This window comes from Botryllus schlosseri, chromosome 4 (assembly GCF_051294905.1).
Source record: "Botryllus schlosseri isolate E-star chromosome 4, Bs_hap1, whole genome shotgun sequence".
Classification (NCBI taxonomy): Eukaryota; Metazoa; Chordata; class Ascidiacea; order Stolidobranchia; family Styelidae; genus Botryllus; species Botryllus schlosseri.
In genome coordinates, this window is record NC_137239.1 from 26,620,249 (window position 1) to 26,644,077 (window position 23,829).

The 23,829-nt window shown below is 40.8% G+C and overlaps 2 protein-coding genes across 3 annotated transcripts; both read right to left on the reverse strand.

Moving 5' to 3' along the window:
• Positions 1 to 216: 216 nt before the first annotated feature.
• On the reverse strand, positions 217 to 6,232 carry LOC145437652 (uncharacterized). Its single transcript, XM_080314938.1, has 6 exons — positions 6,096 to 6,232; positions 5,266 to 5,370; positions 4,979 to 5,077; positions 4,232 to 4,293; positions 3,208 to 3,436; positions 217 to 626 (listed from the first exon to the last, which is right to left on the reverse strand). The coding sequence occupies exons 1-6, from the start codon at positions 6,157 to 6,159 to the stop codon at positions 538 to 540; spliced, it is 648 nt and encodes a 215-aa protein (XP_080171064.1). The 5' UTR covers positions 6,160 to 6,232; the 3' UTR covers positions 217 to 537.
• Positions 6,233 to 8,999: 2,767 nt separating this feature from the next.
• LOC145437653 (uncharacterized) lies at positions 9,000 to 23,356 on the reverse strand. 2 transcript variants are annotated; one of them, XM_080314940.1, is made up of 11 exons: positions 22,921 to 23,356; positions 22,634 to 22,697; positions 22,372 to 22,551; positions 19,972 to 20,195; positions 19,825 to 19,905; positions 15,409 to 19,379; positions 13,597 to 13,703; positions 13,435 to 13,534; positions 13,259 to 13,364; positions 13,104 to 13,171; positions 9,000 to 9,459 (listed from the first exon to the last, which is right to left on the reverse strand). In XM_080314940.1, exons 1-11 carry the CDS (start codon positions 22,946 to 22,948, stop codon positions 9,256 to 9,258), a joined length of 5,133 nt encoding a protein of 1,710 aa, XP_080171066.1. In that variant the 5' UTR covers positions 22,949 to 23,356; the 3' UTR covers positions 9,000 to 9,255. The 2 variants fall into 2 exon arrangements, with proteins under 2 accessions (XP_080171066.1, XP_080171065.1); XM_080314939.1 differs by having other exon boundaries at positions 15,409 to 19,442.
• Between the last annotated feature and the right edge of the window lie 473 nt (positions 23,357 to 23,829).

The window sequence follows — 23,829 nt, forward strand, 5'->3', positions numbered from 1 at the left end:
ACCCGTCATAGCTACGTACGTTACTCTGCCTTGGAAGTTCGATTTAGTTTACTGAATCGTGCAGTCGGACCTCGCCGTGTATTAATTCCGAGTGATTTCTAATTTCTCGTGGAATTTATGTAATCCGGTTCCGAACAAGGTTTAGCGAAAGATACAAAACAGTCGCGCGAGGCTGAAATTTAATCCCGATGCAAAACGCAAAGTATATAGCGCACACAATGTCTTGTCTTGTTTTATTTCAATGCTTATCAGTTAAAATGCAATCACACGCTTAAATAGTATCTTCGTACTTCGACGGATAACTGTGTTATTGTAAATTAGGCGTTGGAGGTTTATCAAGCCTACACCTCTCGCCACCCGCCTTACAAAAGCCGAGAACGAAATTGGGCCTTGCTAAAGTATGCATAGCTAATTAATCGTAATTAAAAAATATCGGCCTGGCGTGAAATGAGCAAAGTATTCGCATAAACATAAATACTAAAACAACAACTGAGTTATTTTGGGAATAGAGAATTGTAACATTCCTGAAGATTCGATCTATCGCGTGCGCAAGCGCGAGACGCATGGTCGTGACAGATTTTCCGGAAGCTCGCAATACGACGGTGCTCTCTGTTCGAAATATTGCCCTGAAACAAAATGGGATGTTGCATCGGAATATTGAAAGTGAGGTGTATATAGTCGCGCTGGATGTGTGTTTGTATTGATCGGTACTCTTTCACGGGTATAAAATATTGATGCGGAGGCGGGTGGAGAACATGTTGCCAGCCCATAAATTGCGCCACGCTTACAATCATTCGAATCATCTAATTATAACAAACTGCACCATCTGCAATTCCTATAAATATGCTAATTGCATGAGTAATAAATGTGATGTTAGCTTACAATTTGATAACTCTGGTTTTGCTGACTATGCGCAGAACAATATCAACTCGGACTTTATAGGTACATAATGCAAGTCGAGAACCAGATCTCCCTTATCAGGTATCGATTGTGACCTGCTTATGCCAAGTCATACTTACTACATTTATTTGTACATCATTTGCAAATTTTAGGCTGCTACGAATAATCCCGAACAAACAGTAAAACAAGGACTGATAACCAACACATTAATTTAACACGGTTTATGCTTGAAAACGCATCACCCTATCAAGTGTGACGGACCTCAAGGGTGGTACAGCATCCCGCCGGCCATCCGACAGTCGTCGAGCATGTCCATTGTCCACATTCAAGTGAAAATGCAAGCAATTTCTACTGAATAAATACTAATCAGCCAGCAAGATTACCGGGCCCGATCTGACATGGCCTACTCGCCTATCGACACAAGCGTCATTCATTTTCATCGCTATAGTCGTTTTATGTTACCCCTTATTTCTTTCCCTCCAGTGTGTATGCCTGATATTTACATCCCCTAGGCCCAGGTTGGTGTCTGATTTCAAACACTACTGCAAGTCGTTTCGACATCTTCCTATCTGTTCATGGTATTGCAGTCTTGTAATGTTTTGACAAGATAAAATTATAATAATAAACTAATACTAATACTGACACCGCGCCCCGAACAGAACACGCGTGGTGAAACGTTTGGTTCTTGTTCTTATTGTTGTTGTTTTCGGTAATTAATGCTGTCTCTTGTCTCTGCTTAAGATGTATATATTCCATTATACCGCGGGTCATGGAGCCGACTGTGTCTACCGGATTATGTACAAGGGATTGAAATAAATTATTCAGCATGGTCGCGTGCAGAGCATGTAACAGTCAGACATGGACAACTAAAGCTGTATAATTAGACGAATTAGAACAAAATGCTGGGAATCTAATTCTAATCTAATTTCGAAAAGACTGCGTGTAGCTACAATTTGTATTTTAATCTCATTTGGAGAAGCTGGAATATTCTGGTTGTCTCAATCTGTCGGCGAGCCTACTGTGTTTACCGGATTCGTTTAGACATGGTTCGAAATGAATTATTTAGCTGTCGAATTGACTTGATCGTGTGTAGTAGGGATGGTGTGAACCTCTGAAAGGATCAGGTTCGTGTGAAGGTGAACTTTTTGAAAGGTTCTGTGTGAACACGAACGTGAACCTCATGACGTCACGTGACGTGATATTGCTAATTCCAACCCTACATTTGAGGGAAGTGATATCCTATATTAATGTACGCACACGATACCTAGCGACGACTCGGGCCACATATTGTAGGGATAGCACATGTCCTTCTTTTTCAGGTTTTTGAAAATGTCCTCCGAGGACGCCTAAATGTCCCCCTTTTTGAGATTTTGTCCTCTTTTTTGAGAATTTTGGTTAAATATAGGACTTTTTTTTCCGACCACGAAGTCGGAAAATTTACCATTTTTTAAAGATTTTCCTCCGGTATTCTAATTTTAAAATTTTTTGAATAAGTGTCCTCCCTTCCCGATTCCAAAATATGGTAACCCTGACATGATGCCACAATGCTGAAGTACATATTGACGTTTGAAAATCGCCCAATGTATCTACATAGGACAATCAAATAATATAATAATCCCACGAAATCAATATCTTCCGTCGCTTCGCCAACAATTTCGACAAGGCGTTGCAAGGATATAGGCCAGACCGGACAATGTTTGGTTTTTATGATACAATAAACATATGAAGTCAAGATTGACCCCGTATGCCTGCTAGATTTTTTTTACTTCAGACAATTTCATTGATTGGTTGAATGAGCATCATTCGCTCTTGCTGTTGTGTGATTGCGGATCAAGCTCACAGCAGACAGTCACTAAATATTCACAGACGGAAATATGGATATTTCGAGCAAATTTTTGTAACAAAGCCAGTAAAATTTTTGAGATTGTCAAGGTGCATGCTCGTTTAGTGTTTTTTATGCTGCCAGCACATGCATAGAGTGGTCCGCAGTTGAAATGCAATAAATTTTAACCATTGATGTTATAATGAAATGAAAATTATAATATGCAAAAAAGGTTCACACTTCACATTGTAGAACCTACCAAGGTTCGTTTGTGAACGTGAACCTCTCAATTTCTGAGGTTCACACACAGAACGCGAACGTGAACCTCACGTTCACACCATCCCTGGTGTGTAGCGCAGCTTTCTGCAAAGCTGGACCAGGATTAACCACATTATCGTCAGCAAAGGTCCCTTTGTGCTAATATGTAGATTCCGAAATATATCTTGTTAAGACAAAACTACCACATTTTGTACAATAATTCTTACCTGCTGGACATTCGAAGCGGTATTGGACGCCGAAAACACAAAAATAGAAGTGACTACAGCTTGCGATGTCAGGATAGACCTCAAGCGACGCGGCCGGGTTGCACGTCACCTCGCCAGCCGCGCGGTACGGGCATTTGGATAGTTGCGGTGTTTCTTTTGGACAGTTCTGACTGTCCCGGCAGAGACACTTCGATGTTCGATTGTCCCAACACATTCCCATCTCAATGCACTGAAAAACGTATAAAAAACGAGTTTATCAACTAAATCGGCGTACACAAGAGAGGTACAGTATAGTATTGGACAGCTAGATAATTCTAGTTGTATGAGTAGATTAATTAGAGCGAAATACCGGTGATTTATTTCTAATCTAATTTGTGAAATGTTTCAACACTCTGGTTTTAATTCTGATCTAATTTCTGCTTTTCTTGAAAATGCTACAGGAGAACAGTATAGTACGTAACGAGCAAAGCTTGCTGTACAGAGATTTGCTAACGGGAGCGAACTATGATTTAATTTAAATTCTATAACTTGATCCAATCTCCGCAAGTTTTCGCGTATTCATTAATTCTAATTCTAATCCAATTCGGAAAAACCTGTGTAGCTATAATTTCAATTCCAATCAAATTGATAAAAGATAAATATTTTCAAGTCTGGTACAGTCAGAGATGGTCATTAACGAAGTATACTTCTCCTGTTTCCGAGGTCACGAGTAGGTTTTATATGTAATTACCCGTTACTCGATTTTTTTAGACTTTACTCACACTTCTACTTAACATTGTTTTAAGCAAAACTATTTACATTTTACATTTTGAATAGTGCGTTCACATTAAATTGAGCCCGGATATTTTCGACTGACACTCGTGAGGGGTAGGCCTAATCATGAATCATGATTATAATTCCATTGCATTATATGTTACCAAACAAGCCATTTCGGGTACAGTACTTCAGAGTTACATGAAACAATAATTTCATATTGTTAATTTATTCACTAAAATATATGCTCTAAGTCCAAGGCTCCACTTACGTCTTCCTGGCACTCGTATCCATTCGGGTGCGGTCCTGCAATATGATTTGTCGGGCATATTGCTGAAATTGGGACATTGAAAAAGATTAATGTCACGATTCGTATGGTTGTAGTTGTACGGGTTTCGTTTCATTATTGTATCAAGGGATATCTAGAAGTTCTAGATATCCATGATTATATTTGTATGTTTCTCCTAATAACTAATAAAATGCTCAAGAACGGAACAAAAGTCAAAATTGCACAAAAAAACCGCCGGTTCATTAGGACAATTCTACGCTAAATTCGGACACTGACTCGCAATTCTTATCGTTGAGTTATTATGTCACAATAAACAGTAATCCGTTCGTTTTAACACAAGATGAGTGATTATAGTGAAACAATGGCGATCCTCACAGTAACAATCGACTCTAAACTCACACCAGGCAGTGTCAGCCTCACAGTCGCTTTTAATTGGGTACAATTGCGCGCGTCTTGTAGAACAGATTGTTACAGAATGTTTAGCATGAAAAAGTGAAATTTCTCACTAAAGTAAATGGAGAAAAAAGTAAAGACGCTATACATTGCGAGTTTGGTATAGTTAGTTGCGTTGGTGGGGATATCAAATAGTACTATCTGAAATGCGGGTCAATGTCAAACTGTAGGCTGTGTGTCACACACTTTTTATTGTGTATGGTTAACAGCGGTCTGCATGTGGCCTACAGCAGAAAATCGGGGAATCATTTAACGGACTCTGCACAGTACACTTACGTGGTTCTTGACACAAACTCTCAGAATACGGCTCGCATTGTCTTGATTGATGATTGAAAGCGTCCCCGTCTTGAGAGCATATACGTCTTGATTCAGTGCCTGTAAGAAATTCATTACAACAGTAGTGCATATCCCGATATTGTGTATGCGATGAAATACAGAAACTTCGTGTGTAATGCACACAACACCACCGTCGACTCATATTGTGTACCAAGATTGTCCAGTGTCCATTTTTCGTTTGCGTTTCAATGGCAATCCGCAGGGAATACAAATATAGCGCAACTTACCATCGTCTGCGCAGACGTAGTAAACTCCTTCTTGGCAATCTTCGATTCTCGTATAGACGAAGTTCAGTTTCCAACTACCGTTTTCGTTCAGGCACTGGGAATAACCTATGAATGTAGTTACAAGTGTAAGCTGTCGCCCTATCATATCAAGTTGAATATATGTTTTCCAGAAACCGCATCATTGAATAACAAGCCTATCCATTGCTATGTATCTATCATTCACCATTTCGTCTTACGTTTTGATTACTAATGTCGTTGGTTTCTATAAGAAAATAAATCTGACTGATTGACATCAATGTACCACATCAGATTAATAACACAGTCAGGACTGGTCTGTTTGAAAGCATGCTTTCTGACCTATAGGGCAGCGCGCAGCCACATGTTCCTACAATGTAATGAAACTTGTGGTTTGAGAATGGAAATGTGTATCTGATTCTGACATTATGGTTTGCACCGGAAAATTCCTCTAAACACCAATTTAGCATATCAATTAGGCACGATGAAATCATGATGATGTGTCTAATTGTATGTATTTCAATTTAATACTGACAAACCCTACTGAATTGTGAAATCCATAGGGAGTTCACATTATTTTGACGACGTCATTACAATTCATCGAATGCCAGTATCAATCCATCTTGCGCACATCAGAGAAGGATTGCTGTGTTTTCTTTTAGGAGAAATTGACCAAATGAAGACTGAAATTGCACGGCGAACTTGCCACTCGCGGATTCCGTTCAATAGTCTGATGTCGTTATTATGACGCAGTTAAAATGTACAGAAATGGCGTATCATATCTTCGCAGCCATAGTAATCATAGACTTACACACCTTGAGTGACCCCTGCTAAGGCCCACATAAAAATCCAAGCGCAATCCATTGAAATCGCCCACATTTTTTTCTAATAATCTCTTTCGATACAGGCGTCGATGTGAGCATATAATCTCAATTTCACCGTTTTTATACCGTTACTGGGCAAATAAAATACTGTGATAAACGAAACAATCGATTTCTTTAGTAAATATTGAGGCATGTTACGGAATTAGAGAAAATATTGCGCGTGATGTTTAAGGCGTTCGTACACGAATCTGTCATGTCGGAAATTTCGGGAAGTTGTGTTCAGTGTATTGTCGCAATTTTCCCTCGCTAATAGCATTCTCCCGAATCTACAAAACGAGTAGACTCTCTGCTTCGCAGGGATTGAATAATGTCATCAAGTGAGGTACTAGTTAGTTAGTGTTATCTATAGACCTACTATATGCCCTCTTTTCTCAAGAAACGTGAACAGTCCTCCGAGAACGCCCAAATATCATTTTTTTTCGCATTTTGGGTTAGTTTCATGAGGTGTAAACAATAATTTGAAGCGAGACGCATTCATTTCTAAAGAATTACTGTCGCCAACATATTAGTTGGATAAGATCCGAGAATCTTGACGGTTGTATATAATTTCAATGATATTTCGTGTAAACAATGTCACTTCATTTTCGTTTTGCCGGAAAATGTGTCCTCTTTTAGGGTTCTGAAAATATGACAGGCCTAATGTTATCTATTGTGCTTATAGTTGCATTATAAATATTGTATAAAACCTTAAGCCGGCTATATGTGCGCCGGCAATTGGTGCACTGCACGTGTATCAGTTCGACAAAGTCCTGTATAGCGGCACCAATTTTTTTAATTCCTTTTACCCAAATACTGCCAAAACCTACTCCGTCGGCCAATATCTCGAAATTGGTACTCAGGTTGTTGAGTTCATATTGTGTGCCGGTCTACTTTCAATTTATTAGGGCATTGTTGCAAATATCAACTTCCAGGTATATCAATACAGATTTTGCGTGAATGTATTGATGGCGTAACGTGTGTCAAACGACAGATCTGTATCAATAAATGTTTATGGACGCTTCTTATGCATTCTAGAAATGTATCAACAACCCAGACTAGCACTATAAATCACAGAGAATTGCGTCATTCGTAATAAATCGATTAATTGCATTCGCGGTTTCCTAAACAAGCTGACGGGGGCTGCGATGTCGTCAATTACACCTCATGTATGAGTAATAGGTTACCGTAAATGTCTAGTTACCTAGGAATATCCGATGACGGTAAACACGCGACATATTGGTTTGCTTGTAAATGCGAAAGTATTGCTGTCAGTCGGCATGGCGAATGTATCATCGATTCCGACCCTTCAGACACTGTAATATTTAGCGAATTGCTTCCAGGATTCCAGGAATTACAACTGTCTCGTTGTTCTCATGGGGGTTAAAGGCCCTTCGTAGGACATTTAATTAGGACTTTGATATGGGAACTTTTAAGATCATACCGCCAGGGATTTGGATTTGAAAAAGTGTAGCTGCACCCCGAGTGCGCATATCTGCGTTGTAAAAACGTGGAGACATCTTACGGCGGCTGGAAATCACATTCAGATTATTGTTATTTATTTGTGTTTGTTTTTATTCTACAACTATTGTATCTGTAGCAGTTTGATAAGTTCAACGAAGTTGACCGCTACTTTAAATAGGCCTTCCATGTGTCCTCTTTTAGGAGGATTTGTTCTCTTTTCTCAAGAAAAGTGAATCTTCCAAGGACGCCCAAATTTCCCTCTTTTTTCTCATTTCGAGTTTCAGCCGAACTTATAAGCGATATAAATGATCATTCATTACTGGCTAAAGTTTAGAGAACCGCAAAGTATTCATGGGCTATGGGCTGAATCTATAAAATAAATTTGATTTGTTGTTTTGATGTATGTTTTTGTAACTTTTTCTTTGCTTTGTTTTTGTAACTTTTGCATGCAACTACCAAGGAAGTGTATTACAACTGGTGGCTTTTGGGGTAGGCGAGGTAGGCAGTCGCCACTGGCTCCCTGTTCGGTTTACGCGTTTTTTCGCTATCATAATTCCACGAATAACCCCTCCACCTCGTGCACCCATGACAAATGTAGTACCGTCAATAGGCTGTCAATCTTCAAATCTCCGCATCCGTCGAAAGTACACCTAATTACTTCGTTTACTTCGATTAGCGGAAGGGGCCCTCTTGCATTTACGTGACTAGCTGAATGACACCTCAATGCTTTGGACCAGCGGTTCTCAAACTTTTTTGAAAGGCCCCTATTTATGACAGTGCAAAATTTCGCGCCCCTTATTGTCATGTCACATAATGCAACTAGAATGCTATCAATACCAACGGATAGTTTGCTGGCATGGAAGGTTGTGACTGTCAATGAGAGAATTCTCAAATATGAAATCCTGACTATTGGAGGTATAAATCGGGCCGAGCGCGAAAAAAGTTCAGTTGACCGCAGCTTCGCGCCCTCAGATGCTTTCACGACCCCCCAGGTTGAGAACCCCTGCTTTGGACTGTCCCCGGTTGATATAAGCGCCTTTAAAGGGCCCTTCCTGCATTTACATGATTTGCTGAAATGCATCTGCATGCTTTGGAACGCCCCTCCTCCCGGTTCATTTACGCACTTCTGATGCACTGCTTCCTGCCTTCCCGTAATAATTTTTGTTATGTTGTGCTACTTTCGATAAGCCCTCACCGAAAGTCTCGTCTAGCACCACCCCCAACCGTGGGGCCATCACTGTGTGCAACACCACCAAACTCATATGTAACAATTCTACTTCCGTTTTACTGGCCGGCCAAAAATTGTCCTGTTTTTGGTAGCTGAAAATGTGGTAGGCTTAATTAATGTACTTCAGTGGTTTTGATGCTGATGCGTGACACAGTTCTTACCGGTAGTCTTTGGATAGTTGGTAACATTTATTTGGAATTAGAAGTAAATGCAAACGAAATTAAAAACAATCCTTCGGAAACTCAACGGTGCGTTTCTTCAATTCAATCGATTAACAATAACAACCAAAGTATGGAATGTAAACATTCGATAACAATACAAATTTCTGAAGCAACACGTGCCCAGAGTTATTCCTCCGTTACAGTAGGCCAGTAACACATTGAACGACTGTCGTTTACAATCGGCCCATGCAGTATTGTGAAACTATTTGCGTTCTTCTAAATACGCTTCCGTGCGGTCCATTCGCTTTTTCAAACCGAACGTGGCTCTCTCGATGGCTTGCAGTATCCTGAACTGCGAGGCTTGTACTTCTTCAATCGTGCTCACGCCAAGGTCGTTGTCCTTCTGACGTTCTTCCATTTCAGTGATTGATTCTTGTAGCTTCTCCTCCGATCGCGTTATATCCGCCTGGTGATAGAAACATGCATTATTATTCATGCTCATCAAACATTACTGTACCGGACTATATGTACAATAGGAATTTACGGTAAGCCTCATAGTCTCTCTTTCTCTCTAGGCCTACATTACAGACCAGGGGTCGGCAACCTTTCGTATGCAGCGTGCCAAAATATAAAAAAAAAATGTAAAATATTAGCAACTGGCGTGTCAACCATATTTAATCTTGTCATATTTATTGTTTCTAGCAAGGAATCACATCAACCACCTATCTGCAGCTGGCAACGGCATCTTACGTCAGTGATTCTTACAGTATTGGTCGCGAAGAGTATAAATTTTGGTCGCTATACCTCACTAGACCTACCGCCTAATGTACGAAATATATGCATCATTTAAATTTAGTCGCGTAATGATCGATCATCTGTGGTTGCCTTGATCGTTCTCAAGTCTACTGTGTTTAAAATCAAAGCCAATAAGTGACAGTGACAGGCCCATCAAACATGTTATGATGAGATGACCTGGTGATAAAAATGTGCCAACCCCTGTTTCATGCAAGTCGGTTTAATGTCACAATTAAGTTCGTCAGACACTAGATTTGTCTGCAAAGCTACAAAGATAGCGGTATAGCGGCAAAGGTTATTGCCGTTGCTCCAGATATATTGGAATCGCTTTAGACGAAACTAAAACAATGTATCCTTTCGTGAGACGAACACAATTCCAAATCCCATTTCGACACGGGAATTCGACATGGGTCTCATTTGAGACGCGAGGGAGCTGGAGGAGCTGGACTGCTCGCACCGACCATTTCGGCGCCTGGACAGTGGACATATCAACGTTTTAGCGAACATGCGGCGGTTATTTTCAATGTTTTTATCGCCGCAAATCATTTTGGCCAGCGCACGGAGTCGCATGTTGCCGAAACGTGTGTCTCCTAGCGTGAAAATGCACACATTGCACAGCACCAAAATGCTGGTTCATATAAAACAGTGGTTCTTAACCTTGCCTCCAGCGCCCCCCAGGGGGCGCTAGCGATTTTGAAGGGGGGCGGAAACGCTCAGGGGGGCGATATGGGGGGCGCTGGGCTCAGGGGGGCGGTATGGGGGGCGCTGGAGAAAAATGGCTTCGCAGTAGATGATGTGGTAGTAGGACATATCCTTAATGACTATATTCAGAGCGAATTAACACCGAAAACTTCGTTATTTATAGCCTACAAAAGACATATAGGTTTAATTTTCCCTAGGCGCCTAAATGACTGGCACCGAATGTTCCTGTCTTGGCAATCTGAACCTCAGAAGACAAATTCCATCCGGAAGGGAAAAATAATATGCCAGTGAAGAAATACCAATTTGAAATCGTGTGCGTCTTTTAGTTTAGTACGATTGGACGACAGGGATATATAGAACTAGATATCCCCGTTGGGCGATATCCCTGTTGGGCGATTCTATATTTTTTGATATAGCAGACAGGAGGTCACGAAATAACATCATGCTACGAAGTCATATCAACGGGTCCGCCCGCCCGGCTATGTTTAATTATTACTTACGGGCCCTGCAGTTTCCAAGACACCTCGCAATGTTCCCTCTACGTTTTGACGAGTCTGCGCACACTCAGAAACTCACTTCGCAGACCCTTAGACAACAGTGCGTAACGACTAAAAAAGGTCATAATTTCGGATTTGTTGTGCGCATCGTAAATTTTCTGTGCGCAGAGACCGTGTCAGCACTGCGCACGTGCGCAGCTTAGAGGGAATATTGCACCTCACTCAGCTCTACCTGTAAATCTGGTAACGTGAGCAGAGAGGACAAGAAATTGATAGCAATATATATGCAATTTCCGATCTTATTGACCGATTTTATCGTGAATTATCGAAAATTTTCGCGCTTCGCACTGTCTCGCTAAACAGAACAGCTGATTTCATCGAAAAAGCGAACAACGTGATGGGGGGCGGTCGGTTTATCACCCTATGGAAGCCCAAGACCCAAGTTTTTTCGGCGGGCATGACGAAGTGTCGTTTCGTTCCTGCCAACGGGTATACGCCCTAAGATGTATAATTATTATTGAGGGTCCTACCCTTTCAATCACACATCACTCAGCTCTACCGGTAAATCTGTTTACGTGAGCAGAGAAAGGATAAAAATTGATATTAATATATATGCTCTACCGGTAAATCTGTTTACGTGAGCAGAGAAAGGATAAAAATTGATATTAATATATATGCACTTCCCGATCATATTGACCAATTCAATCAATAATTATTGAAATTTTTCGCGATTCGCGCGTCTAGGCGAGAATAGCTGGCTCAGTAAATGCTCTCTCAATGTAGATGACCAGTATCAACAAATAGCGGATAGCCGAAGGGGGCTCTGGGGGCGGAGCCCCCCGGAAGTTTGGTTTATCACCCTACGGGGGGCCCAAGACCAACGTTTTTTTGGGGGCTTACGAAGTGCTGTTACGGCCCTGGTAACGAATTAATTGTACCTATACGGGCACGCCCGAATATGTTTATTATTAATTACGTGCCGTTTATTTTCCAATACAACAGCTCAGTCAGCGCTACTGGTAAATCTGATTACGTGGGCTGAGAGGATAAAAAGTTTATAGCGACATGTAATTACCACCTATTCATTCATGCATTATAGAATATTTTGGCACCTAAAGCGACCAGGCCTAGGCCATACAAACTTTGCTGACCATCGAAATCACGCTACAGGGTTCTTGGGGCGAAGCCCTCAGAAGTTTGGTTTATCACGCTATGGGTGCGCAAGGCAATCGTTTTTAGGGGGGTTGACGAAGTTCTGTTACGGCCCTCCCTCTTACTTATTGTCTTTGGTACATTCCTTACAATATGAGGTTGGGGGGCGCTGGAGCCCGATAATCTTTGAAAGGGGGCGCTGGAGGAAAAAAGGTTAAGAACCACTGATATAAAATATTCGCATACCAAAGGCGGCACAGTGTACACTCCTAGACAAAACATGGTTATAATATCACTTTTTGTGAAATCATTTGGCGTGCCACGAAAAATCATCTCGCGCGCCACAAATGGCAGGTGTGCCGGGGTTTGCCGACCCCTCTTAGTAGTTACAGACGATGTGGATTGAAGGGCGACATCATGCACACTGCATACGTGTAAAAGTAGTCAGCGTTACTGCTCAGTGCTCAACTATAGAAGTAGAAGCAGCAATGCCGTAAATGTCTACTCAATCACGAGTAGAAATAGGAAAGATTCCCAAAATACTTCACGGAGAAGTATATATGAAAATATGAAAAGTAATCAAGTTACTAGTTTCAAATGGATTTGGTCGATTGTTCGCATACTTTTTGCTGTTAATCGGACGTAGCGACTTCTGAAATTACAGGGTCCATTTTTGTGACCAACGCAAAATATCCAATGACACTAATATATAGGTGTAATTTTCGAAAATATGACCAGTTTCCGGGGCTGCAAATGTCCGAAATCATCACTAATTATTTGTACACAAAAATATTTGCCGAAAGATTATTTTTTTGTCTCAATATTTTCCATTTCGGATTGACAGCTTATGTATTGGCTGTATAATAATCCAACTATTTGATCTGTGATCTATTTTGGGGATCGGATGTTCAGACGTCATAATATCGATTGTGCGGAATTATCCTCATTCAGGGTACATCAATACCTCAATCTCTTGCAGCTTGCTGTCGATCTTGTTCACCGCATCGTTAAGATTTTGCGTGGCTTTGTCATCTGTTAAAATCATTTTACGACAGATCTTCACAAATGGGAGTGACCAATTTAAAATAATGTTGTCTAGGCGTGACTTCCAATTCTTACCTTCGTTCAATTTCTCCTTCATGCCCTGAATATCATTCGTCACTTTGGTGACATCATTTTGTGTTACCTTCGATTGACGCTGCATTGCTTCTTGAAGCTTTTGAACCTGGAATTAAATTATCACGAGCAAACTCGATATCTTGGATGACCTTCATGATAAGTTAAAATATTCTCACATTATCGAGGTCTTTTCTGAATCCATCCAAAACCTCTTTGTGCTCAGATGAGTCACTTTGTTCTGGGAGATTGCGCATTCGTTCTTCAATCTGTGCCAATCTGCGGAGTAAAGTAATGTATTACCAATATAAATCATCGATGAGTTACAACAAAATAGAAACCTTGTCTGCATATTCTCGAGCTTTGGATTCTTTTTGTTGCTTTCTGCAGACTCGCGCAGATTCTGCATTTGCTTCTCAACGTGCGCTTCGAATCGATTGAATTTATCCTGTAACGTAGGGTTACCATATTTTGGAATCCGGCTATTTTTATAAAGACTAAATGTCAGATTACCGGACTACAAAACTGCTGTTTCTAAATTATTTACTCGAAATCTTGTTGTGTTGACTAAAAAAAAGGCCATCTCTCCGACCTGACTCCCAAACTACCCACTTTTAGTGATACTGCTACGGGGTTGACTAAAATGCTCTGAAATCACGGAATTTCGCCTAATTTATATGCCATGTCTTTTGAATATCTGGTGAATATGTCGGGGTTTTTGGAGATGGTGTTAGATATCGGTTTTACCGAATCGGCTCAAAAACCCGATATGGGTCCGTCTCTAATTGTAATGCAGTTGTGTTTTTTCCAGTCGCATTATTATATACCTCGTTACGGATTACGTGATGCTATTAAATCCCAGCCGTGGGCACACTAGACCGATAAGACGTGACACGCGTCATATGTGTACTTGTAAATATTGTTCATCATAATAACATGGATAAGTTGCATCTACTGAGGTCTCTATCACAATATATTTGGTTTTCTTGGCATCACATCAATCATGAAAGAGACAGCGCCAGATACTATGGGGAAGTTAGAGTATAGTAGCGACGAAAAGCGCCTGCTACGCGGGCGGCCCGGGTTCGATTCCTCGTCGGATGTTTGTCTGCCCCCTCTTTCCCGCGTCGCTTTTCTTACGGCGATAAAGAAGCCCAGAAAAGGACCCGATAAAAGAACGCACTCACAAGAAATGGAAAGAGCCAGAAAGAGCCGAAGATTAGATTAACATCGAAAAGGAACTGTGACATCGTGCATTTAGTCGACGTGCGGATGCCAGTTTTAGAGACCGCAACTGGTCGTTCGGCATCCTCCTATCCGTTCATTACATCGCCTTGTGCGATAAAACTAGTTTTAGAAATCCCTGGTCCCATCGCATTGCACATTATGTGTGTCTTGATCAGATGAAAATATACTCTTGCGATTATTGATATTAACAGCGAAGTAATCACACCGAGTAGGCCTACCTTGCTGACTGCGCGACTAAAACGATTGGTGTCACAGGGAGAAGCTAGCTGGTTGTTTCGTTCAATATTCTAAAATCTATATCGACAACGACGAAAATTCATTCGAATGGTCGTCGCAGAATGATGGTCTTTAGAATCTAAATTCTAGTCAGGAGATATATGCGCATGACTTCATTCTATGTTTCATCTAGTCCGCTGTATCGCGGTCAGCCGTCAAGATTACTGGACCTCGATCAATCTCGCTTATCGACACCTGCGTCATCCATTTTCATGACAGTTTTCTGTTATCCCTTATTTCGTTCCATCCAGTGTTCATGTCTCTTCTTTTACATCGCCTAGGCCAAGGTGGATGTCTGATTTCAAATACTACTTCAAGTCGCTTCGACACCTTGCCACCTTTCATTGTATCGCAGCCTTGTGATGTTTTGAAATCATAAAATACTGGTACTGATCGCGATTCAATCACCGTATGTCTGTGTTCAAGTTCATGTTGCACAAAAGAAAGCAATTGATTCACTGAAGCATCTGAAGTAAATATATTGCTGGCTGATTGTTCGCTATCAAGATTGTGCAGACCTTGTGCTAAATAGTAAGTGGAAAAGGTAGGTTACTATAGATTTTTCACAACTGGGTCGTGGCTTACCACCATAAATAACAAACAGGTGAACTGTAAATGTGAAATCTTACCTCGTCCTTTGCGGAATTTCTTTGGCTTTCATCGAGCCGGTCGCTGATGGATTGAAGGTCTTTCTCCGTCTCGGCTTTCATTTCATTTATAAGCGATCTACTTTCGTCCACTTGGGCGCGCAGTAAGTCAATCTTCCCGTTCGCTTCCTCGGCTTTATCCACTCTTGAGTTCACATCTTTCAAAGCTTTCTGAATAGTTTTGTCGACTGTATTTGAAATATCGGTTTGATCCGGAATCGCATCTCGTAAGTTGTTGAACTCGCTTTGTAGATTAACAAGGCTGTTTTCCGTTCGTGCGATCATATCATTGCTGACTTTATTTTGTTGTCTTAGTTCTTCGACTAGTTGACTCGATGCGTCTGCCTCGCCAGCTAGTACCGCTAAATTTTCTGTCGTTGTTTCTACCTCTGTCGCTAGTTTGGTATTAGCCGAATTTACTTTATCGATTTCGTTTTGTAACTTTTCAAAGTCTTTTCGTTCTTGATTCTTATCGCCTTGGTGCTGATCTGTCAGCGAATCGATTTCTTTCAGTAATTTGTTTTCGAGTGAATCTAACGATGCCTCTGTCCCCGATTCGAGTTGCTTCATCTTATCCGTTACGAATTGTGTAGTCGGTAGATCAACTATTTTACGTTCCAAATTGTCGATAGATTTTTGTATTTGTGGGAGTGATTGTTCGACGGCACCCTGCCTTAGATTTATGTTCTCGATTTGCGGTAAAATCTTACTTTCGGATGTCTCTACCGCGGTTTGAATTTCATTGCTAGTTCTGTCGGTGATTTCTCGGAGATTATCTTTCGTCGCTAAGTCTTCTCTTGAGTTTCGGACTGCGTTCATGCTTTCTTCAAGCTGATTCATCTTATTTGTGACCTCGTTTAAGGGTTGCTGGAGATCGTTCGCTTTGTTTTGGATCTGCTGCGCTACGTCATCATTTATTTGCCGTGACATTTGCTTCAGATCTTCGTGATCAGGATAATTTTCCTGATCGTTTAACAAGTTCCCAATCGTTTTCTCGATCTTGTCAAGTTCACTTTTCAATCCTTGCACTTCTCCCACGGTATCTGCCTCGGATTTCCTGAGGTTTGTTATTTCATTTTGTATATTCTCAGATAAACTATCGAGGTCTTGGCGAGTAGGTGAATCTTTGTTTTGAAGCTGTTCAAGCGTCTGTGTTATTCCTTCCAATCTATCTCGTAACTGTTCGTCCTGGTTGACTTCAGATTTCTGTACCGCACTTGAGATTTCGTCACGGAGTTCTTGTGACATATCTTCAATACTTTCCGCTGTAGGCAATGCCTGCATCTGCTTTTCCAATGCCCCTATCTTATCGCGAAGTTCTTCTTTCTGTACTTCCGCTTGCGATAAAGCATCCATAGTTTGCTGATGTCGTTGTAATATACTCTCCTCTATTACTTCCATTGTCGGGATATCGGATATTGCTTTCCGTAAACTGTCTTGCACCTGTTTCATATCGTTAACTTTGTCCTGAATGGAATCTACTTTACTGATTTCGTTCATAGGATCTTTTAGCATCGTGTCCACGTAGTTTTCAACGTATTCCTTTGAAACTGAATCTTCCATCTTATCCTCCACGTTTTGTAATCTCGCATTCGTGCTCGCGTCACTGTTTTGTAGCTGATTCTGCATTTGCGCGACCGCATCTTGTATCTTATCGTCCTGAGACTTGATGTAGTCGTTCAAGTATTCCTTCGATGGTAATTCTGCAATATCGTCCCGCATTTGTTCTCGATTCTCTGCTTGTTTGTTGACTGACGCTTCTAGATTTTTGACCGCATCAATCGGTATCTTGTTGGCTTTCTCGATCTCGCTTCGCACAAGTTCTAATGTGACGGGATGGTCCAATCGATTTTCTAACTCTTCGAAATCTTGACCTATTTCGTTGTCGCGTTGGTGCATGACGTCAAGTTCGTTCCTTAGTTCATTAATTCTTGTTGATAGTTCGTCCGCGTCCGGTTCGTTTGTATCTTCTAATCTTCGGCTGAGATTCTCCATGGAAGATTTAAGTTCATCTTCAGTACGACGCATTGATTCTTTTATTTCCGTTGCCGCATTTTTGATTAGATTTTCGACTTCCTCTTTTGAGATATCATTATTCGATTCATCCTGCAATCTTTCCACAATACCACCGTAATTTGCTTGAGCATTCACTACAGATTCCTTCAACTCGTTCGCGAGTATCTCAATGTCTTCTAAAGATGCTGCGCGTTCATTTGTTTTCAACAGGTTATCATAACGTTGCTTCATATCTGTAATCTCATCATTGAATTTCTCTGTTACATCAGCGATGTTATCTTGCAAGTTTTTTTGTGAATCTTGAACCATGGTGTTCACTTGCTCTTCGGTTAATTGAGTTTTGCTGGCTCCCAAGTCACTGATTATGTCATTCATCTTTTCATCAAGTCGAATTTCGACATCTCGTAGTTCGCTTGAAAACTCCTGCCGTATTGTTTCAATTGCCGTATCAGAAGCATGCCTAATGCTTTGATCGTGGCCCGATTCAACAGGTTGGGTTACGGGTGAACGGATTTCTTCCGGGGCATTTGTAAAGTCTTCATTTATGTTTTTCGTAACGGTGTCGACGTATTCTTTGGTGGCGAAGTCTTGGTTGAAGTTATCCATCGTTCGATCTATTTCAAGCAATTCTTCGCGAAAGGAGCGTTCTATTCTTTCCATGTCGTCCGAGGTGGTCTTTTTCATGTTATCCAATGCTTCCAACGACTTTATATTGGAGCGCTCTATGAGATTCGATACGAATCCAGGTGTTACTGGATTGTTGTCCTGATGAGCAGTTTGTCTTTCTTGTCTCAGCTCCTCGATGCTCGTTTCTAATGCGTTTTTAACTTCATTCAATGCATCTGAAGTCGCAGCTGACATACTGGGGGTATCATCGTGTAACACTGATTGCTTTGTACTGGAATCCATGTGCTTGGATAAGTTCTTCAAGTTCCCGTCCAAGTCTGCAACCTTTTCATGCAGCGACTTCAGATCATTTTCAAATAACGACGATGAAACACTTGCTTCATTTTTGAAGTCAGCTATGTCATTTGTGAGGTCGGTTACACTCTTTTCCAAACCCTGGATTTTGAATTGAAAAATCTCTATTGATTGAAGTTCGTTTTGAATATCATCGATCTTGCTCTGCATGTGTTCAATATTATTCGTGATTACAGCTTCATTGATAGTGATATCGTTTTGCGCCTTTTGAAGCTCTTGTTCAGACTTCTCCACCATCATAACGCGTTCGTTTGTATCCGATACGTCGCGTCGCAGTCTATCGATAGCTGCTTCACCAGATTCTATTTTCGCGTGTAAGTCTCTGCCCATAGTGTCTACCTCTTCATTGAGCGCATGTAGCTGATCTTGTGACACCGTGCTGGATTTCATATCATCCAGTTGATGTTTTAGATCGTCCACATTTGCGATTAACAAATCGGTAGAACTCTGTGGTTTCAATGACATCCTATCTTCTATCGTGGCCACACCGGAATCCAGCTGCCGTATTCGATCATTGATTCCAGTAACCTTTTCATCGAAAGACGCTAATTGAGATTTAATTGAGTCAGTAGTTTGATCTGTCGCCGCTGCTTTTCTCTCGTTGATTTCGTGACTTGTTGTGAGCTGAGATATCGTTCTGTCAAGTCGACCAATGTCTTTATTGTATTGTCGAATGTGCTTTGATAACTTATTTTGTTGAATGTGTAGGTCATCTTCTAGATCTGCGCTCTCCGATTCGAGTAATTCCAGACTTCTCTTGCTCCATTCGAAATCACTGTGCAAAGCATCCAAGTTGTTGTTGTTGTTGCTGTCTTGTTTCACTTCATTGTCGATTTGTCGATTTGTATCTCCCCTGACAGCTTCTATAATCTCTTGCCATTCTATGGAAGAGAGATTCTGATGTAGCAGTTGAGGGATGCTAGATACATTGTCTAAGACCCTCTCATCTCCCATCCCTAAAACAGAGAGCAATTCGTTCAAATCGTCTTTATTCTTTTTGTAGCCGACCTCGTTGATTTCTAAACAGGAATATTAACGATTTGGAAGTGGAAGACATACATCAATTTAGATATAGATATAATGGAATAAAATATTCATATTGAAGTAAAGCTGAATATTTTCGAATGAACTCGCCAACGGTATAATCGTCAGCGACTATAGTGCAGAGAACTTAGAAGAAGAGTTCTGAATTATACTGCAGTTCAGTACCTCCTAGAATCTCTTCAGATGAATATATTCACAGTGCGAATTTGATCAAGATTGATAGGTAGGCCTAATGCTGATATAATTTAAACAATGTCTACACACTATATCCTCGGTTTACCGTTGGCAGTGAAACCGTCGGATTCTATAAGCGTGGTAATCATGTTTTACAACCAAGGTGGATGATATTCTGCTTACCTGCCTTGGACAGAGCCACTGCAAACAAAGTTATCGTGAGTGCAAAGTTTAGGACATGCAGGAGCTTCCATAAGTGAGATCCTGAAAAGGACAGTAACATTATCTCTATGTGGTGTGGTCACGAAAACAACAGGTTCGATTATTTACCTGAAAATTTCGGCCTCCCAACGACCGAATCATCTTGTACTGGTATTGAAACATCTTTATTGAATTTTCCTTGTGGACTGGTTTGACCTTTTGATCGTACATCATTCTCAGATGACGGTGGTAACTCTGAGAATGGGGTTGGTGATACACGCGTACTGTGCAGAATCGGGGAGTTGTTTCGATGCTTTCCGTGCTTACGTCTGTGACTTTTATCGGGATTTGACCTTTGAAATAAAAGACACCCCTTAGCGCAGTGGTATAATCTAGAAAAGGATGCATCGCAAACTGGCCGATACAAGAAGTTTCGGAAATAATTTTACCAAAGCAGGTAGAACCGGGATCCATTTATAGATCGTTTATTTGTCGTACAAGGACTTTATCGATAAATAGGACGTAGTAATATGAAATAAAGCAAGGGTTCTCAACCTGGGTGCCATGGAAATTTTGCAATAATTTATCATCTATAATTCGACTCCACCATGTCAAAATAAAAAAATATGAATACAGTACAGTAAACACTACTACTTGACCATAGTTTATTTTCTTCACCTCGCAACCAAAGTAGAAATTACGACATTGTCGGGGCAAGCCATCAGCCGTCGTGGTAAATGAATATGTATTAACTAGGGCGATTTTGACACGTCAAAATAAGGCAAAATTATGCAAACATTGTAGCGTTAGGTCGAAAAATTGTCAAAATTGTTTACAAAGTCAAGTTTTTTTGCAACCTGCATTTCATTTGTATCGTAGATGTTTGCTCTGTCGGTGAACTTATCATTTGACATTTTACAGCTTGTAGCCTACTTTATAGGCCTACCGTTTCAGACGGCCCATTGTCTGCTCATTGCAAATCATAAACGGTCAAATGAAACTAATAGGTTGACATGGTGTTGTGCTCAATGTGCCGCAACATCCTAACTGAAGCAAGACTGCCTGGGCATTGGTTCTTATATCAAGAAATATTGTCAAAATTAAGTTTTTAAGGTAAAAAACATGTCAGACTTTCTATTTTTAGTAGGGATGGTGTGAACGCGAGGTTCACGTTCGCGATCTGTGTGTGAACCTCAGAAATTTAGAGGTTCGCGTTCACAACAGAACCTTGGTAGGTTCTGCACTGTGAACCTTTTTCATATACTACAATTTTCACTTCATTACAACATCGTTGGTTCAAATTTATTGCATTTCAACTGCAGGCCACTCTATATGCATGGCGCTATAGGCATAAAAAATCATCACTAAACGAGCATGTACCTTGACAATCTCAAAAGTTTTACTTGCTTTGTTGCAAAAGTTTGCTCGAAATATCCAACTTTCCGTTTGTAAATATTTATTGACTCTCTGCTGCGAGCTTGACCCACAATCACAAAACATCACGATCGAAATAAGCTACGTAGGCCTAGTCAGCGAATGATGCTTATTCCACTAACCAATCTATACTTCATATCTTTACTGGATCATTAAAACCAAATCCGTGCGATTGAGGCGTTGGCTACTGCTGTATAACTTGTTAACGGGGTAATTTCGAGAGCAGGTATAGAAACCCGTTTCACACTCTGCTCAATATCAATGTAGCAATACTCAGACGCCGAATACATTTTCCGATCTGTCATACGAAAAAGGTGACTCGAGTCTAACTTGAGTCAAGTCATGACTCGAGTCATCCCAACCCTGCTACAAGGCAATAATCTGCATCTTCCTTGCCCGACGGCATATGCACATCATGTAGCCTACTCATGGTATGCGTATACGCAGATCGTGTGTATGTATATCATGAGTCGGTGTATATGCCGCAGGAACATCAAAGACAAAAATAAACTGCGTCCCTTCCTTCCCTTATATTCCCTGGTAAGTCCTCGCCAAAATTGTTGGCAAAGCGACGGATTATATTGATTTTATGAGATTATTATATCATTTGATTGCCCCAGTTGATACATTTGGCGACGTTTAAAACGTCAGTATGTATTTCAGCATTGTGACGTAATGCTGCCCGAATCGTCGCTAGGTATCGTGTACATTAATATAGGCTATCATTTCATTGAAAGATAGGTTGGAATTAGCAATATGACGTCCCGTGACGTCATAAGGTTCACGTTCGTGTTCACACAGAACCTTTCAAAAAGGTTCGCGTTCACACGAACCAGAACCTTTTAGAGGTTCACACCATCCCTAATTTTTAGGTCAAAATCTTCCGTGTTTTGGTAAAAAAAATCGCCCTAGTAATAACTAATTAATATACTATTATGTTTATTGTCTGTTGCATTTATATCATTTTATCATTCTAACTATACCGGTTACTGTATAAATCAGTTTTTCAACTAAAATAACGAGTTATGGCGTTAAAAAGGTTGAGAATACAAACGATATATGGGTGGCTGCTGGCGGCGGCAATGATTTAAGTACCTTTGTATTGACCCGAGTCCCGGAGGATTGCGTTTCTTCGCTTTTGGAAAATTATGTCTCTGCCCGGGCGGTCGGGGTATGGTTGCTACTGGGTACCTCACGGAAAATTCATGCCAAGGCGACGAACCTTGCATGTTCGCGCGAGGTTCAGCTCTTGAACGGTGTCTGTGCGCACGCTTTCTGTAAATTTAGTTTGGGATTATCGTTTCGATTAGGGTTAGAGACAATTGTCGTTTGCAATTGACATACTGTGTGTACTTACTTTTTTCGTGAGTATTCATCAGTTGGCGCCTGGCCATCATTCTTCTCCGCGCTGTCTTTGCTTTCTATTAAAATTACAGATATTATACGACACCCTATTTTGGCATGTCGTGATATATATAGATAAAAGATTCATTAGACATACTATTAATCCAGTTTTAGTTAATTTGAGTATAACGTGACTGAATACAAATCTCGAGGATATTATCTCGAATCAAGAATTTGTTGAAACCCCGTTATGTTTGTTTGCTTATTATGCTTGCTGCATTTTCAATCTACAAAACTCACCTGTTTTATGCACCTCTTCATTTGCCATTATTTTAAGTCACGCCTCGCTCAACTTGCCAAAACTGTTTGTTATGGAGAAGTTTTGCGAGGCAACGCTCTCAGCGGGTCGTTAATTGCCACTTGAATAATCAGTTTTATTATCAAGTACTATTCCGCGCGATTACAAAATTTATATGAACTGCTGTCAAACATACAAGGTTAAAACTGCTCTATCATAACGAGGTATAAATCTGCCATGGTATTTGATCTGACAGCAAGAGCCTATTATTCCTTCAAATCCCAATGTCCCAACTGCTGTATCCGTCTCTCAACCAACTTTAGTATCGATATCGCGGCTGTGGTAAAATAGGAACACCGTAAGGAGGTAAATACATTAATACCGAACATCAACCATAGAAATAGGAATAGGACGTAATATATTTTTGTCCTTGATGTTTTTGCGGCATCTAGGCTATATCGACTCAGGACACGCATAAATTCGGTATGTACATATGCATATATCCATACCATGAGTGCTTGATGTGCGTATGTCTCTGGCTTTCTAAGTCTTGCACCGGCCCGCCATGCTATCTCCATGCTGTTTTTTTGTATTCGTGGCGTTTGTCGACCACTATGGTCATTTACACCAGGCCGATATTAATCATTTATATTCCGTAGCTGCCGACTTGTAGCACGGTCCACTTCTTGGCTTTTTGTAAGACACCCCTGACGCGGATGAGGTAGCGAGGAGGAGCCTATATAAACCTCCAACACTTAGGTATAGGAATTTTTAAGTCGACCTCGGTCGGACTCGAACCCTATACGATATCCAAAGAGGGTGGCAATCTTAACACCTCACCTACACCCACCCATTCTCTCTTATTCCTGGAATATCTTAACGATTTTTCTTATCAAATCTAGCGTATATAT